Genomic DNA, 18,794 nt, shown 5'->3' on the forward strand with positions numbered 1-18,794 from the left:
AACATGGTTATCCAACTGCACGAAAACCAACAAGGTCGGGTCAGATACAGCAATGAGCTCTCCGAAACCTTCTCCATTGACAACGGCATGAAGCAAGGCTGCGTCCTCGCACCAACCCTCTTTACTATCTTCTTCAGCATGATGCTGAAACAAGCCAATAAAGACCTCAACAATGAAGACGGTGTTTACATCCGGTACCGCACGGATGGCAGTCTCTTCAATCTGAGGCGCCTGCAAGCTCACACCAAAACAAAAGAGCAACTTGTCCGTGAACTACTCTTTGCAGACGATGCCGCTTTAGTTGCCCATTCAGAGCCAGCTCTCCAGCGCTTGACGTCCTGCTTTGCGGAAACTGCCAAAATGTTTGGCCTGGAAGTCAGCCTGAAGAAAACTGAGGTCCTCCATCAGCCAGCTCCCCACCATGACTACCAGCCCCCCCACATCTCCATCGGGCACACAGAACTCAAAACGGTCAACCAGTTTACCTACCTCGGATGCACCATTTCATCTGATGTAAGGATCGACAAAGAGATAGACAACAGACTCGCCAAGGCAAATAGCACCTTTGGAAGACTACACAAAAGAGTCCGGAAAAAGAACCACCTGAAGAAACACACAAAGATCAGCGTGTACAGAGCCGTTGTCGTACCCACGCTCCTGTTCGGCTCCGAATCATGGGTCCTCTACCAGCATCACCTATGGCTCCAGAACGCTTCCATCAGCGCTGTCTCCGCTCCATCCTCAACATTCATTGGAATGACTTCATCACCAACATCGAAGTACTCGAGCTGGCAGAGTTCGCAAGCATCGAATCCACGCTGCTGAAGACCCAACTGGGCTGGATGGGTCACGTCTCCAGAATGGAGGACCATCGCCTTCCCAAGATCGTGTTCTATGGTGAGCTCTTCACTGGCCACCGAGACAGAGGTGCACCAAAGAAGAGGTACAAGGACTGCTTCAAGAAATCTCTTGGTGCCTCCCCCATTGACCACCGCCAGTGGGCTGATCTCGCCTCCAACCGTACATCTTGGCGCCTCACAGTTCGGCGGGCAGCAACCTCCTTTGAAGAAGACCGCAGAGCCCACCTCACTGACAAAAGACAAAGGAGGAAAAACCCAACACCCAACCCCAACCCACCAATTTTCCGCTGCAACCGTGCCTGCCTGTCCCGCATCGGACTTATCAGTCACCAACGAGCCTGCAACAGACGAGGACATACCCCTCCATAAATCTTTATCCGCGAAGCCAAGCCAAAGAAGAAAAAAAGAAAGAATACAGTACACACTGCTCCAGACGTGGTTTCCCTGATTCCATATTTATCCAAGAACAATTTTGCTGTTTTTTTAAATTTGGTTTCTCTCACAATAAAACAATTCTGTTAGCTTACTGATGTGTAATACCTGTAGCCCAATCTTTTGCAAGCCAAGAATCACAGATCCCTCTGCATTTGACTCTGCAATCTTAGACGACTCTAGTCATATCCTTTTTAAAATTTGTTCCAGCCACATTATTATCCTTTTTCTACTCACAATCTATCCATCTTTGTATCATTCGCAAAGTTAGCAATCATCCCTTTAGCACCTTGAAGTGGCACGGTTGGCCTAGCAGTTAGCGAAATGCCCTTACAGCGCCAGTAATCAGGTCCGGGGTTCAAATCCCAAGCTGTCCGTAAGGAGTTGGTACGTTCTCTCTATGTCTGCATGGGTTTTTCCCCAGGGACTCAGTTTCTCTCTGTGTCTGCATGGGTTTTCCCCGGGGACTCCAGTTTTCTCACACTGTTTGAAACGTACCAGGGGTGTAAGTTAACTGAGTGTAAATTAGGGGGCATGGACTCGTGGGCCGAAATGGCCTGTTTCCATTCTGAACTGTCAGTTATATATTCTGCAGTGGGGTCCCCCCACCACTCTGTTGCTTTGCCACTCATTATGTCTTGCATCCAAAAAAAAGTCTTATGTGTCTGTGGCCATTTTCCTGATAGCAACCTGATCCTTTGTCCTTGCCATTATGTCTTCTGCTATGTAGATCTTCAATCTTCTGCAATAACGTCTGTTACTCTCTGGAAATCTAAATACAGTGCATTCATTGGATTCCCTTTATCCACAGCAAGTATCACTTTTTTCAAGAAACTCCAAGAATCTGGTCCATCGTGATTTTTCCTTCACAAATCCGTGATGATAGTTTGATTACTTTGAATTTTCTGAAGTGCCCTACCATGTTTTGAACAATAGCTTCTAACATTTTCTCTGTCTGCCTATAATTAAGCAATTTTCCCTGCTCTCCTGCTATTTCTCAGTCCATTAGGATCTTCCCCAATAAAGAAATGTTGGAAAAATTAAAATAAATGCAGTAGCTGTCCTTCTGGCCAGTTCCTTTCAGACCATAAAAGTGGAATCCTGTGCATGAGCAGCTTCGACGATTTGATCGATCCCGCTTCTTTTATTCCTTCCTTCTTCATTCTAATTCCTGATTCATAACTATTTCTGGCAGTTTGCTTGTCCCCTCCATAGAGAAGAGTGTTGCAAAATTTCTGATCACTTCATCTGCTGTCTTTTTGTTTCATTACTAATTCCCCTGAATCCCTTCCTATGGGACCAACACTCGCTTTAATCATTTTTTTCTTTCTGAAATATCCGTAGAAACTCTTGAAATTTAAATTTCTGCAATATTGAAGGTGGCCGCAGACTCACTGCTAGTGAGGAATGATGGAACTGTTGGGTACTCTTAAAAGGAGCACCTTCCTTAACCAAACCAGCTTTCACACCTTGATGAAGGGCTCAAGCACGAAACGTTGGTTCTGTATTTTTACCTTTGCTCTATAAAGGACACTGTTTGACTTGCCGAGTTTCCCAGCTTTGTTTGTTTTTACTTCAACTAGGATGTCGACCAATTTTGGTGATTTATTACTTCATTGGTTCTAAAGTACTTTGGGACTTCCTACGGTTTTGAAATTCATCGTAACAGTGCCTTGCCACCTTGAATCCAAAGTCAGAATCCGAATTTATCGTCATGAAATTCATTGTTTTGCATGAGCAACACAGTGCAAAAGTTGGTAAAGTGAGGCTTGTGTTGTTTATATCTTTAATAGGTACGTGGTTGTCTTTAATCCCATTGAACAAGACCGTCTCTGTGTAATTTCTGTTCTTACCACCACACCACGGGTCAAGGTTACACTAATCGATGGCAGCAATCTCCCCACACAGATCAGTGCAGTGTGGAAATCTCCGACTGACATGGCAACAGATGCATACCAGGTGGGAATCTAAATCTGTTGGTGTGTTTTTGAATTTCGTTATCTGTCATGTTCCAGTTGTGTTCATTTTGATTGTTGCGACACATTATGGGACAGAAGGTGGGCCAAGCAGGTTGATATTTTGAAGGCCTTTGCAGCCACCCCCCCCACCCCACCCCCACAGCCATCTGATTCCCATGAATATGATCTTTCTCCACGTGGACAGAGATTCCCAGGAGTTACTGGGGATGCTTCATTTCTTCGAACCAGCACGGAAGGCAGGCCGTACTATTGATCTGCCTGGTCCCACTGACCTGCACCCAGCCCTCCATACCCCTCCCATCCATACACCTGTCTAAAGTTTTTTGAATGTTAAAATTGAACCTGCATTCACCATTTCAGCTGACAGCTCGTTCCAAACTCCCACCACTCTCTTTGTGAAGAAGTTCCCCCTAAACGTTTACCCTTTCACCTGAGCTCAAATGTTCTAATTTAATTTAAATTCAAGTAATTTAATAAATCTGGAATTCCAGCCAAAAATTGGTTTCAATGATCTTGTTCAGCAAAGAAAATCTCTTGATGGATTTGTGACTTCAATGAGTGAACCCCTTTATTTGGTACAAAATAATTTGTTGAAGCAATCTCCACTATAACATCATGTTGTCTTTCACTTCAGGTCTCCTTTGTTGCTCGCCTCCCTGCTCTGGGACTTGCTGTGTTTCAGCTGTCTGAAACATTTACCGCCCCAGTGAATTCCAACGTGGCCATCTACCTTCGCAACAGAGACGTAACTGTGAGTAAGAAGGAGCCATTCAGCGTGAAGATCCTGGAGTCTTCGATCAATGATTTCTTCATCGAAAACCAGCACATGCAAGTGTGGTTTAATGGAGTAACCGGTCTGATGGAGGTAGGTCTCAATTCAGAAATAAAGAAAATGCTGGGGAATATTGAAGTCAGTTGTATGCAATTCTTGATTGTCTACAGATATTTCTGTAGGAGAGCTGAACAAGATGGAAGCATTTTACCTGGATTGAGAGACTTCACTGATTTGTGCTTTTGGGTTTGTGGTTATTTCCCAACATTCTGGTGTGAGGCAAATCTGCTTGTATTGAAAAGCTTTTTTGTAAAACAAATTAATAAGTTTATACTTTCACAATTTGGAGGCTGACCTTCAATAGGTTATATAGTTTTAAACTCAGAAGGTAAGTGTACTTAATGTAGCAAAAATAACATAATCAACATTTCGGGCTTGAATATACCTTGATGAAGGCCTCAAGCCCAAAAAGTTAGTTATATATATATTTATCTTTGCTAGATAAAGGATACTGTTTCTCTGACGTTGTGTTTTTACTTCAACTACGGTGTCTGCAGACTTTGTTTTACAGGTGTATAGTTTTGTCGTTTGGAACTCAGAATTAGTGATGCATTTTTTCAGTCTGATGTATTTTATTCTTTGTTAATGATGTAGGTCAGATGGAATATGGCCATTCTGGTTGCTCATTAACTGTGCGATTTCTTTTCCAGAACATCAAAAGAAAAGACGACCAACAGGAACAAAAGGTGCGGACGGAGTTTGTTTGGTACGGGACACGGACATTTAAAGATAAAAGTGGAGCATATCTCTTCCTGCCAGATGGTGAAGCCAGGGTAAGAAGCTTTAAAGCTGCAGTCAAACTGGTCAGCACTTAAGTGTGGAGGGGCTTCAGTGGTGTGAGATGTTCTTTATGCATGTCGTGCAAAACCTTCACTGACACAGGAGAAAAGCTGTCAAAAGATCATTTAAAACAAAAGTACCTGTACTCTGTAATTTACTTGTAGACTCTTGTAAGTTTTATATCTGAATCTTTAAACAAATAATTGGGATTCATCAAAAACTATCCATTTTTGGGGGCTGTTGTCTCAAGGATATTCAGTTGGATTTTATTTTATACTCCAGTTAATCTACATTCTTTATAGACTCTCCATTTTTGGTGTTGTTCCCAGTTGACAGATTACTGTCTTGTATTACGGGATTGCTTGAACTCCTCAGTAATTCTGAAAGCACGTTTATGAAGTGCATAAATTGCAATACTTCATGCCTTCTTGACCAGTGTGCTGCTTCAGAGTAGTTTAGTGATTTCCTCCTGTTCAACTTCCCAGTGCTGCCCCCTGTTGTCAAACAGTTTCTGCCTCTCATCATTAATGAATCTTCAAATGTTTGGCTTGTCAAATTGAAGCAGCTCTCTCTCTCAACATATTCCGTTCAGATACTCATCCAGCTCCCTTTTTACTGGTACAATTGAATCTTTTTCTGGCAGAATATTCCAGCCCTAGCCATCCCCTGCATAGAGTAGCCTCCAGTCACGTTTGCCTTTGGCCGCCTCCTTCACTTTAATGGGCCCTAGGTTTTGATGCTTCCTCTCAAAATGGCACTGTTGGGAACAGCTTTCCATAATCATTACACTGAATGTCTGATCATTTTCGACCTTCCTTGGACCAGCTTCTCTAGTTTGTCCTTGCAACTGAAGTCCCTCATCCCACAAAACCTGCAGTTCACCTAATTGGGGCATCGAAACCTTCAATTCTGGCAGGGGTGGCGAAACCACACCTCATGAGCCACCAAGCAGCTCTTTGACATATATATGCAGATCCAGAAATATATTGGCTGAGACCATCTGAGCTCCCGGTGCCCTGACCGCAGACTCTCACCTAGGCCCTGGCCATCTGCCCATCTGAGCTCCCGATGCCCTGACCGCAGACTCTCACCTAGGCCCTGGCCATCTGCCCATCTGAGCTCCCGATGCCCTGACCGCAGACTCTCACCTAGGCCCTGGCCACCTGCCCATCTGAGCTCCCGATGCCTCGACCGCAGACTTAACCCTTCTGTCCCAGCTGTCTGCCCATCTGAGCTCCCGACACCCCGAACGATGCAGATACTTATAGGATCAAAAATAGATGACCCCCTAAATTTTGCCCTAAAAATTGGTCCACAAAATTCGACTATTATATGCCTATATACAGTACGTGTACTTTTTGAATGTTGAAACTAATACAAATTAGCAGTTTAAAAACTGCAGTACATGAATAAAGATTATTATGTACATGTATTTCTTAATATTTCTATAAAATTTTTGTAACAAAATGCATTTAAGAGTAAAGATTTTTTTATAAAAGAATAATTTTTTTCATGTCTTGTGGCTCTCAAACATCTGAAGTTTATCGTATATGGCTCTTGTGTGAAGTAAGTTTGGCCACCCCTGAGTTATGGCCAAACCAATGCTTAGTAAAGGTTGGTCCTTACTCTTGCATCCTCTTCTTCCGTGCACTAAGCCCAGGATCCCATTCTGATTTTTTTTTAATGTAAGCACTTCCTCCTGCTCTGCCCCTTTTCAAAAAGCTGTGCGCATGTCTCCCCACACCTCTCTGTCCTTGTTCCCCTCTGTCCCCACACCTCTCTGTCCTTGTTCCCCTCTGTCCCCACACCTCTCTGTCCTTATTCCCCTCTGTCCCCACACCTCTCTGTCCTTATTCCCCTCTGTCCCCACACCTCTCTGTCCTTGTTCCCCTCTGTCCCCACACCTCTCTGTCCTTGTTCCCCTCTGTCCCCACACCTCTCTGTCCTTGTTCCCCTCTGTCCCCACACCTCTCTGTCCTTGTTCCCCTCTGTCCCCACACCTCTCTGTCCTTGTTCCCCTCTGTCCCCACACCTCTCTGTCCTTGTTCCCCTCTGTCCCCACACCTCTCTGTCCTTGTTCCCCTCTGTCCCCACACCTCTCTGTCCTTGTTCCCCTCTGTCCCCACACCTCTCTGTCCTTGTTCCCCTCTGTCCCCACACCTCTCTGTCCTTGTTCCCCTCTGTCTCCACACCTCTCTGTCCTTGTTCCCTTCTGTCTCCACACCTCTCTGTCCTTGTTCCCCTCTGAGACTTGTGCCCTCTAAATTAAAGAAATGGCTCTTCTCATCTTCCTATGATGTAACAACTCAGAAATCCCAGCATTAAATATCATCTACAATGTGATTCACAGAGAAGCTGCTGGAACTAGACACTTTCTTTAATCTGCACATTCCCTATACAACAATGATAATATTTGGGAGTAAAACACAAGAGTCTGTGGGCGTCGTGGTTGAAGTAAAAGCACGATGCTGGAGAAACTCAGCAGGAAAAACAGGGTAATTTATCGAGCAAAGGTAAAGATACAGAACCAACGTTTTGGGCTTGAGCCCTTCATCAAGGTCTGGAAAAATGTAGACAGGCCTGAACAAAGTGGTGGGGGGAAGGGGTAGGGAGCACGGTCCTACAGGCAGGAGGAAATAGGTGGATAAGGGGAAGAAGGGCACAGCAGCAAACAGGGGGGTGAGGGATGGCTCTTTGAATGGCGAGGAAAGAGGGTGGAGAGTTGGAGGAAAGAAGGCTGAGGGACAGGGAAGAGAGGGAGGATGGATAGTGGGCTGGCAGAAATGAGAGAAATTGACATTAATGGTATCCAGTTGGAGAGGGCCTAAATGGAAAATTAGGTCTTGCTCCTCCAATTTACAGGTGGCCTTGGTTTGACAATACGAGGCCATGGACAGACAGATCAGTGTGGGAGGGGGAGCAGTATTGAGATCCCTGTCACTGATACGCACAGAGCGAAGCTATAAAATGTAACATTTTTAAGTGTTTGTAAGTCACCTGAGCCATCCTGAGGCAGTAAAATTCATTGTGGAAGTGCAGCCTTTTTCCTTGAGATACCATTAAAGCTTCAGCTCTGAACTAATTCCAACATTGAGAATAAATTCTTGAGGAGACATTGAAACAGTATTCTCACTTGGATGCTTTTTATCCAGTTTAATTTTGTTTTTCTGTCATGGCTGTGCATTTTTGTTTCTGGTTACAGGCCTATATTTCCAAACAGACTCCGATCACCCGCATTACACAAGGCCCTTTGTTCTCTGAGGTTATTAGCTTCTATCGGCATTTCCATCAGATAATTCGTCTTTACAATTTACCAGGTAATAGCAGCTTTCTTTGTCTATAGCACCTTCTCATGTGCAGAATTTCTCTGGAGTTGCAAGGAGGGGTAGGAGACACTGAGACATTAACTCGACTAATCACTGGAATGAGAGGTCTATCCGTCCATAAACTGATGAAAAAAGATTAATGTTCTTTGGAGATTAGAAGAATGAGGGGCGATCTGAACCTTTTGGATAAGGTCTCTACAATGCATTAGGAAGGCAACATTTGGAATACTGTGTTCAGTTCTGGAAAGTGCAATGAAAAGATTCACAAGGATGCTACCGGGGTCTGGAGGGCATCCGGAACTTTTTTTCCCTGCAGCAGAGGAGATTGAGAGTCATAGTCTTTTCCCCAGGGTAGGAAATTCCAAAACCAGAGGGCATGTATTTCAGGTGAGGGGAACATTTAAAAGGGTTCTGAGGGGTAAATGTGTCACACTGGATGGGTAAGTGCAATGTGCTGACAGAGAAAATGGTAGAGGTGGCTAAAACGAAGACTTTTAAAAGACATTGGACAGACACATGGATCGGAAAGATTGGGAGGTTTCAGGGCCAACAACAGGAAAATGGGTCATTATGGACACGTGGGGCCGAGAGGCCTGTGTCCGTGCTGTGCATCTCTGACGCTGAAACATCTTTGGATGGAACAACGTGGAAATGGCTCTTTAAATTTTTTAATTAATTTAAAAATTCTTTACAATACAATAGAAACCGATTCACTCATTTAAAACCATGCCACCTAATTTCACCTAAATTAACATGCGTCCTCGTACGCTTTGGAGGGTGGGAGGAAACCAGAGCGTCCGGAGAAAACCCAGGCAGACACAGGGAGAACGTAAAAACTCCTAACAGACAGCACAGGATTTGGATGTGGTCTCTGGCACTGCAGTAGCATCACACTAGCATTTCATTAGTAGGCACATAGTTAGAGATAGTCATTTAAAACTGAGGTTTTCATGAACAACCTCGCAGAAGATGGAGAATCACTGGAATATTCCACCTCAGGGTTGTAGAGGGTAGATTATCAGATATTTTAAAATAGAAAGGAGATATTTTTTGAAATTAGAAAATTGAGGGCTTCAGGGGACTGGCACAAAAGAGAAAATTGGTCATGGAACATATTGAATGCAGGGTAGGCTTGAGTGGGTAATGCATACTCCTCGTATCTTGGCACTACCTAACAGTACAGAGAAGCGCCTGGGATCCAGGAGGTTTGAGCAGAGAATGTTAAGGACTGCTGAAGCTGGAGCTGGATTGAAGGGAATGGTTCTGGTCATTATGATGGACTCTGTCAAATGCCTCTCCTTGTTAACACGGTGCATCCATTGTACTGACAGGAGCTGAAGGACTTTCGTTGGATGTTTCCATTGTCGTTGACATTCACGATCAGGTCAACAGGGAGCTGGCAATGCGACTTTCCACTGGTATTGAAAGCGGAGACATGTTCTTCACTGATCTGAATGCGTTTCAGGTAACTCCATCGAAAGTTAGTACACAAATGAAGTATCATGCAATGTCCTGGAAAGTTGTATATGGTGGATGGTCGAACATTAAACAAAATGTGTTTCAAAACAAATCCAGCCTTGATGTTAGCTATTTCTCCAGAGCAGCTCCACTTGGCAAGAAGGATGAGAATAGTTTTGTCCTATTATCTGAAGGCCTGACGGCTGTCCTGAGGTACGACGAATATCAAACATAGATTAGCTGCTTAGTCATCTATTATGGTTTAGGCCCATTAATGTGCAGTGTGATCTCTGTGTACAAAACCCTCACTGACCTTCAAGAATAATTCATTATGTGAAACACCAAGATATCACCATGTTGACAGGTGCTATATAAATCTATTGATTTATTTTTCAAACAGTGGACATATCATGGGCTACAGAGCCAGTCAAGGAAATTAATTAATAGGTATTTGATGGTAATGACATTTGGAACAGGATCCACAGATATAATCACTCCCTGTTGCATTTTGGCCTAATATTTCCCCATCATCTCTTCATTCAGAACTCACAATGGAATCAAATTGAACTTTTATTGCCCTGCTATTACACCTTCCTGGTGTTAAGTGAAGTCAGAATAATCGCAGCCTGCATTAGAAATACAGAAACCTAGTTTTGATGGAAAGTGCACGCAGACCATAGAATTTTATACAGCGTAAATTTATAGATGTTAAATGGATCCTCCATTCCTATCCCTGACTCCAGTCCACGAGAGATCAGATCTGGAATCTGGTTCAGTGGTTTCGGAAACGTCCAGTGGTGGGAGGGTACATGAGGGGCATTATACTCAACAGTCTGCCAATGTTATCCACTGCCTTTCTTTTTTGCACAAAGCCCGCTTCGTCATTATTTATTAGTTTCAGAAAATGTTTTGGCAATCAATTTGCCAGGACTTGGCAAGTATCTTATAGTCTGTGTTTAAAAGTGAAATGGGTCCATAAGAAAATGGCGTTAGCGGACCTTTGTCTTTTTTAAGATTGCTGTCAAAAAAGATTCTAGGAGGGTATGGGTCTCCATTGCCTGGTCTACCACCTCTATATAGAGGCATCAATAAATCCTTAAATTCCCTTATAAAACTCAGGTGGAAACCCATCCTGTCCCTGGAAACTTGTTAGTCTGCAGTGAATTCAATGCTTCCCCTAGCTCTTCTTCCGTGAAGGGAAGATCTAGCCCTTCCTGTTCTTCTGGGTCTAAATTTGGTAACTCTAATTTGGACAGGAACTCATTGGCTTTATCGGACTTCCCTGTCAATTCTGATTTATATAAACCCTCATAGGATTCCTTGAAGATCTCCTTAATCTATTTTGGTTTATGCGAGATCCTGCCATTCCCTGTTGGTGTCACATTGATTGTCTTTGAGGCCTGTTATGTTCTCAGCTGCCAAGAGAGGACTTTGTGGGCTCTCTCTTCCAATTCATAGTATTTTTGTTTTGGCCATAATATGGCCTTTTCCATACTATACATTTGGAACATATTGTATCCTTTTGTAGGCAAGTAATTTCCTGTTCTAATTCATCCACTTCCCTCACTTTTTAAAATGTTTTGTTTTATCCAATTATTTGACCTCTCAAATAAGTTTTGAGGGTATCCCATTGAAGAAATATATCTGGGGTAGAGGTACAGTTGATCTCACAGAACTGCAAAACTCCAGCTTCTTTAACAATTTATGAAAATGCCATCTGTGTACCGTTTCCTGCTTACCTGGAATTTCTATTGTTAGTACCAGGGGTTCTCAGCCTCCATAATCCTACTCCCTACCAGGGCTGAAGCCAGAAAAAAATAATTCTAGAGTAAGAGTCGTGTTGTTTTGAGTAGAAGGAATAGTCCCTCTCCCTTGGATGTTTCTGCCTCCACACGTCTATTAAATTCCGCTCCTTCATACAGTTAATGGTAGCCCTCGCTGCCTTTGTTTAGTTATCTTCTTTGTTGATTTATCTAGGACAGGATTCAGACAAAAATTTAAATCTTTTCTGACCAAGATGTTCTCTTTTCCTCTGCCAATCTCAGGAAAGTGGCCTGTATAAACTTTTTGTCATCAAAGTTGGGGGCATACACGTTTCTCACAGTGCACCATTCCTGTTCTATCTGTAATCACATTCTGCACTCTCACTGGAACACTCTTCCCTATCAGGATTGCTGCCCCCTCCCCCTTGCCTTTGAGCCAAACGGGGAGGATATTACCTGGCCCGGTCATCCCCTTTTTAGTTTTGGTGCTTCTGTTCTGTTAAATGTGTTTCTTGGAGAAATGCCAGATCTGCTCCCTTTTTTTTAATGTGTCCCAAGACTCTTTTCCTCTTCACCATCCTGTTCAGACCAAACATTTTTTTTATTCTTGGCCATTGCTCCAGAGACTCTCAGACCTGTGTTTCCCTCACACCTCCACCGTGCCTGCTCCAACCCACCGGGCCCGCGGCAAAACCTGGAAAGATAAAACAAGAACAAAGACAACAAAACCACAAGAGTCAGATAAAAGAAAAAATATCTGACAAAAAAAAAGGGAAAAGCAAAGACAACACATAATCCTGCAACAAACCTCATTCCCTTGCCATGTTCCCTTCTCCTATCCCCCCTAAAACCAGGCCAACTCTTACTAAGTAGGCATAAGGAGACACTTTAAGAGAGTCACCCAAACAGCAAGTGCCATCAACCAACTCTTCATCCTGGGTGGCGCCATTGCTGCATTTATGGAAACTGCTGCGACAAGCAAAGGCCCTCCTCCGCTGGCTGAATATTTGCTCCCATCTTCACCAAAGATTTACAAGTTACTTCAGAGAACATTCACTTTCCTCATTTTAAACCTGCTTATTTTTACCTATTATTTTATTCTTCTTTATTTTAATTTTTAAAATTTATTTTCCTTAATTTTTATTTTGCCAATTGCTTGAGATTGCCGGTTGCTTGAATTCCTGATACCAGGTGTTTTATTGTAAATATTTTCTTCAGTCTCTGTTTTCCAGAATCCAGCCATCATGAGTAATCCTCCATTTATTACCCATCTTGAGTTGTCCTTACCAGAGCCTTTCAGAGAGAGCAAGCAAAGTTCAACAGGTCTGGAGTTGCATCAGGATCACACATTCCTTCCCTAAATGGCAGTGATTTAAGTTAGGTTGTATAACAATTTTGCCTTTTCCTGGTTATTGCAGTAACACTCTGATTTCCAGATTTTTGCATTTAAATTCCCAATTGATATTATTATTTCAAATAAAGAAGATTTTGCACGGTAGAATGGATATTTCTCTAATTTGATACAGATTCAACCGAGAAAATACTTTCAAAAATTGCCACTTCAAGCCAACTTCTACCCAATGCCAGCCATGGCCTATATTCAGGACAACCATTCTCGCCTCACGATACACACGGCTCAATCTCTGGGCGTGTCAAGCCTACGGAGTGGTAAGTAACTTTTATCACAACTCCTGGACACCATTAGAGCGGGAATAAAATAGGTTTGTGGTAGAGGTGGAAATTATGACCTTCCCTCTCTCTGTGGTCAGTAGCAATCCCAGGGTCAATGTAGTTGGGAGAGCTTGAAGGTAGCATTGTGAAGTCCTGTGCTCTAGGTTCAGAAAATGATATGGTTGCAATATAATTTTTGTACACCTTTATTTTGCTTTGGCTTGCTACACAAGCTGTCTTGCTTCAAAAAGAACTGATTTCAGAATTCCTCCTGAGGAAGGTAAGGTCCGTTAAGAAAATATATAAGCATTGAAAGTGGTCCAAAGGAGATTTGTCAAACCTAATTCCTGAATCGAGAGCATTGTCCTATCCAGAGAGGTTAAACAGATAGGCTCTCTATTCATTGGAGTTTAGAATGAGGGATGATCTTATTGAAACATACAAGATCCTACAGTGACCAACATGGTAGATGTTGAGATATTTTCACTGGTGGGGGTGTCTCAAGCAAAGGGACATAGATAGAAGAGACCAATTTAAAACTGATGTGCGTGGGAGCTTCTTCTTGCAGAGGCTAGTGAATTCCTGGCATCCTCTGCATACAGAGTTATGGTAGCTAGATCATGAGAAATATTTAAATTTAAATAAATATATTTTTGAATTGGAGAACTGAGGGCTATGAAGAAGTGGCATATAGGAGGAGTTAAGGTCTCAGGTAGATCAGCCATGATCGTAATGAGTGGGGAGCAGGTGACCTATTCCCATTTAGTTGTGTTCTTATGTGCCATGTTCATACAGACCAGAGCTGCGTAAATTCTGTCCATTTTTAATAATATCATGCAGGGTGGGGAATAGTAAACAGGTAGGAGCATAGAAGAATGAGGGAAGATTTGATGGAGGTTTACAAAATTATGAGGGGTATAGACAAGAAATGCGAGTAGGCTCTTTCCACTAAGATTAGGAGAGATAAATACGAGAGGACGTGGCTTTAGGGTGAAAGGGGGAACCTTTTCACAGCGAGTGGTGGGAGTGTGGAACCAGCTGCCATCTGACATGGTAAATGCTGGCTCACTCTTAAGTTTTAAGAATAAATTGGATAGATACATGGACGGGAAAGGCCTAGAGTATTATGGAACTGGTTCAGGTCAGTGGTATGATGTTTTGGCCTGTGCTCGAGTGTTCTATGGAATGGTGGTGTGACTGCTTGGAAATGTCCCTCATGTTGGTCGCAATACAGAGAATTTGTTTCACCATCCTGTTGTGAGGGAGCAATGGAGAATTTCCGTGATCCATTGACAAAGTTTTTCATCATTATTAACCACTTGTAGGCTTTATTGTGGTTGCACAGTTAGCAGTGAAGAACTATAAAACTGTCGGGTAAATTTATAAAGCCCCTTCCGTGAGGACACCTGTGATGTTTCACTGTCAAAACCTGAGTTGATATGTATCCCCCTTTTATTCACAGGTCAGTTGGAAATTATTTTGGATCGTCGCTTGATGCAGGATGATAATCGAGGCCTGGGACAAGGGCTAAAGGACAATAAATTGACCTGCAACAGATTTCGTATCTTGCTGGAGAGGAGAGTGACATCAAACAAAGTATTTATTGCTTTGCAAACTGTTGTGAATGACCCATTGCCTCTGTGGAGAGGAGATAGATTGAAATTAAAGTGTTGGTTCTCAGTTTCAGTTTGGATTAACGATCCATTTGACATTGGCTTTCAGAGATGTCCATCCATACCTGGTTTGAATTGAGGCACTAATGGCCTTGGTGTTTGAGAAGTTGGGAGAATGAGAAGATGTTGAGATGCACCTGCTGTTGTCCAGTGATCTTACTGGCTGAGAGCAGGGGAGGTTTCACTTGAAATCCTGCCTGAGATCAGTGGGCCACAACAAATACTGGGTTTGCAAAAGTTGAATGCAGCTTGAGGAAACAGGATAGGATGGAAGAAGAGAGGAAAGGAACAAATTGGGGAGATTGGCGTGGACTTTATGGAATTTGTTTTCTCTCTGTTGTCTCCTTTTCACACTGTTCTGAATTTAGTAAGTTGTGTGGATGTTGACGTGTCTTTAAAAAAAAAGACGAAGTCCGAAGAGTATCTCTTGTCTTACATTTCATGCCAGACAGCCGCTCCCATTAATGATGTTGCTTTAATGACGTCCACGTGAGCCAATGTATGAAAGGGGAAACCTATTAAATATCACTGAAGTTCAGTCTGAATGCAGGTGTGTGAGCATGTATGCTCAGGGAAGGAGCATGTGGGGAGATGCTGAGTATTTTATGTATCATCTGTGGCAGAGTCTGCAGATCCCATTAGGATTCTTCATCTACCTTGGAATGTGCAGAACTCAAATGGAAAAAAAATCATCCTTTACCCTGAGGGACTGGCTCAGGAGAGAAGCCTTTGTGTTTCAGTCGGAGTGTCAGCTGAAATTTTTCATGATCAAACTTTATTTTGCTCCCTTTATGACCAGTCACTGATAAAAGAGTGAATAAGGAGTCAAGGTCACTGTGCAGGTGGATAGGATAGTTAAGAAGGCCTATGGGATGCTGGGCTTCTTTTTTTTTAATTTTTTTTTTCACACCATAAATCACATTAACCATGGTACACACTTTTTCCTTTTCACACATATACAGTACCATTTTCTTCCCCCCCCATCCCACCCTCCCTACCTCCCCCCTCCTGTCCATTTAAGGTATACAATCTAGGATACATTAAACCAGTCAGACAATGTTGTCATTCAATAAAAATACACCAGAAATTCTACTGAGTCCATTCTTTTCATTTCCTTTTCCTTCCGTTAACTTAGGTAATGATTGTCCCCGGTAGGTTTTCGCTATTGTATTTAATGTAAGGCTCCCATATTTGTTCGAATATTTCAATATTATTTCTTAAACTATATGTTATTTTTTCTAATGGAATACATTTATTCATTTCTATATACCATTGTTGTATTTTCAAATTATCTTCCAATTTCCAGGTTGACATAATACATTTTTTTGCTTGCTGGGCTTCTTTAGTCAGGGGATTGAATTCAGGAGTTGAGAGGTCATGTTGCAGCTCTACAAATCTCTGGTGAGAACACACTTAGAATATTGTGTTCGGTTTTAGTCATCTCATTACAGGAAGGATGTGGAAGCCGTGGAGAGGGTGCAGAGGAGATTCACCAGGATGTTGCCTGGACTGGAGAAATAAGTCTCATGAGGCAAGGGCGGCAGAGCTGGGACTTTTCTCTTTGGAGCAAAGAAGGATGAGAGGTGACCTAATAGAGGTTGACAAGATTCTGAGAGGTACAGAATAGAGTGGACAGCCAGAGGACATCCATGCAAAGAGAAGGGAGGGAAGCTTAGGTGAGACATTGGGGTTAAGGTTTTCACTCAAAGTTGATGGTGGTGGTTGAGGCTGAAACATGAGACGCATTTAAGAGATTCTTAGGTAGACACATGGATGAAGGGAAAATAGAGGATTATGAGGAAGGAAGGCCTTAGGTTTTTTTTTGGTAGGAATGTATAGGTCAGCACAACATGAGGGCCAAAGACTTTTTTTGGTAGGAATGTATAGGTCGGCATAACATTGAGAGCCAAAGGGCCTGTACGGTGCTGTAATGGTCTAAAATGCCCTTTCTGTACTACACATTAGCAGAGGTTGAAGGAAAAGTTATGGGAAATGTCGAAGCAGTGAAACCAGTGACTGGTGCAGAGCAGACACCTGTAAATAGTTGGGGAACAATTAATACGAATTGCTTGGGCTCAGGTCTGAAACATCAGTAATATATCTTTACCTCCTATGGTCTCTGCGAGACCAGACAAGCTCCTCCAGCATTTCTGTGTGTTTTTATTACCATCACAGCATCTGCAAACTTCCGTGTTTCTCTCTATTGTCAATTGTTGTGTCTCAGATTGGAACCTGGGTTTCACAAATGTAAGCCAACTATTGCGTTCCAGGGTATAAACTGCCTGGGGGTTTGCCAGGCTACTTGTTGGGGGAGCTCATAAGGAAGCTGCAGATTTCTCCTCTGGCAGGGCGAGGAGAGGAGATTGGTGGTTTTGGGTATGACTGGTGGATAATGTGTGACAGGCAGGATTTGCCCATTTGCTGTACTGCTTTCCGACATGTTCATTCTTTTCTTCATTCCCTTTGCTGCTCCTCAGCACCAAGGCTGTACTCCATGTTTCAGGCACTGACAGCCTCCGTCTTTCCCCAGAGCAGCATGCATCAGGTAACCTTTCAGCGAGAAGCCTAGGTCATAGTATAGTTTGCTAGTTAACTTTGACCTCCTCAGTCCCATCAGTTGTAGCTGCCTGTGCAGTGTAGCCTGTAGCTGCCTCTCTGTGTATGTGTCCCAGTCGCTGCTTAGCACTTCAACTTTGCCCCACGTTGGTAAGCAAGATCACTCACTCAGCAACTCCAATAACTCACTGCTGTTCCCTGACCCCTGCTGTGAAATTCTGATCAGGATGGGTTGGCTGTGACACTTGAGAGAGATCTGTTAACAGTGCCAATTTAAGGTAGAGTGAACTGCAGCTGAGTTCCCTCCAGCTCAGTGTGTTGTCTCTAACTCCCCAAGCCATATCAGTGGAGCTGATCTCTGGCTCTCCCATCCTGGTTGAATCTGATGGTTTGGGAGTGCAGTTACTCACTGGAAACAAGCTCCAGCCTTACTCGAGTCAGTTGTTTGCAGACATGAGAACTGATTAAGACTGAATTCGGCAGGTCAAGCGAGGAATGTGGATTATGTTTGGATACTCTCTTGGGGGAAAAAAAACACCCGTAAATTGGAGGAACAACACCTTATCTTCCAACCTGATGCCATTAATATTGAATGCTCTGGGTTTTATTAAACCACTCCCCACAACCCCCTGCTTCTTCCGGTCATCTCTCCATTCCTGTCTCCTTTCACACAGGCATAATCAATTCTACCTAATATTCATTTAACACCTTTTGTTGGTCTGGATTCCTCCCCCATTGTTTGAATTCTAAACTTTCTGATATCTCCTACTTCTGCCTTTTCTCATTATTCTTTGAAGAGGGGCTCAGGCCCGAAATGTCCGCGATATCTCTTTGACTTCTACAGATGCTGAAAAGAGCGGCCAAGTTCCTCCAGCATCTTGGTGTGTTTACTACAATCACAGCTTCTGCAGCCGATCACGTTTCACTCTCAGCAGGGCTGAGATGGTGCAGTATTGATGTTTCTGGGGGTGGTTAAATTAATCCATTGGCTTCTGGGAGTCCAGGGTGGAGTTTAGGGATTGGTGGATTTGGAAGAGTTCTCCTCTTCAACTCCCCCAAGGATTAGCTGAATTGGAGAACTGAGGGCTATGAAGAAGTGGCATATAGGAGGAGTTAAGGTCTCAGGTAGATCAGCCATGGTCCACTGCAGGCTATTGGTCTCACTCCAGATGTTGATCTGTGTCCACTGCAGGTACAGGACAGCAGGCCTGTGAGCTTCCCCTCTCTGCTTAGTCACATGACATCGATGCTGATGAACCATGAGGTCCTGGCGATGCCTGTGGTACCTCGGCCAGAAAAGATTCCACCCATCCGAACCTGGCACCCGCTTTCCACCGCTGTTCCTTGTGACTTCCACGTGCTGAATGTCAGAACTCTGCAGTCTGAGGTGAGAAATGTGATGGGGAGCTGGGCTGGTCACTAGCCACCCCACGCCGGAGTACCTCTTTGCCCAAACATGGCAAG

The 18,794-nt window shown here is 43.4% G+C and overlaps 1 protein-coding gene across 8 annotated transcripts in view; it reads left to right on the forward strand.

The window, feature by feature from the left end:
• Window positions 1–18,794, forward strand: part of man2a2 (mannosidase, alpha, class 2A, member 2) — a 56,435-nt gene that overhangs the window by 28,863 nt on the left and 8,778 nt on the right. For 6 of the 8 annotated variants that reach the window (XR_011346258.1, XM_069902432.1, XM_069902434.1 and 3 more), the window contains 8 exons: window positions 3,086–3,251; window positions 3,906–4,136; window positions 4,754–4,876; window positions 8,086–8,200; window positions 9,541–9,689; window positions 12,957–13,098; window positions 14,564–14,697; window positions 18,523–18,717. Coding sequence is in view for 7 of the 8 variants with exons in the window: in XM_069902432.1 (XP_069758533.1) it covers window positions 3,086–3,251; window positions 3,906–4,136; window positions 4,754–4,876; window positions 8,086–8,200; window positions 9,541–9,689; window positions 12,957–13,098; window positions 14,564–14,697; window positions 18,523–18,717 (1,255 nt within the window). In the remaining variant the exon portion in view is untranslated. The remainder of the gene's footprint in view (window positions 1–3,085; window positions 3,252–3,905; window positions 4,137–4,753; window positions 4,877–8,085; window positions 8,201–9,540; window positions 9,690–12,956; window positions 13,099–14,563; window positions 14,698–18,522; window positions 18,718–18,794) is intronic. The other 2 variants (XM_069902431.1, XM_069902436.1) reach the window with 2 other exon arrangements.

Source organism: Narcine bancroftii, chromosome 11, assembly GCF_036971445.1.
Source record: "Narcine bancroftii isolate sNarBan1 chromosome 11, sNarBan1.hap1, whole genome shotgun sequence".
In the NCBI taxonomy this organism is placed as follows: domain Eukaryota; kingdom Metazoa; phylum Chordata; class Chondrichthyes; order Torpediniformes; family Narcinidae; genus Narcine; species Narcine bancroftii.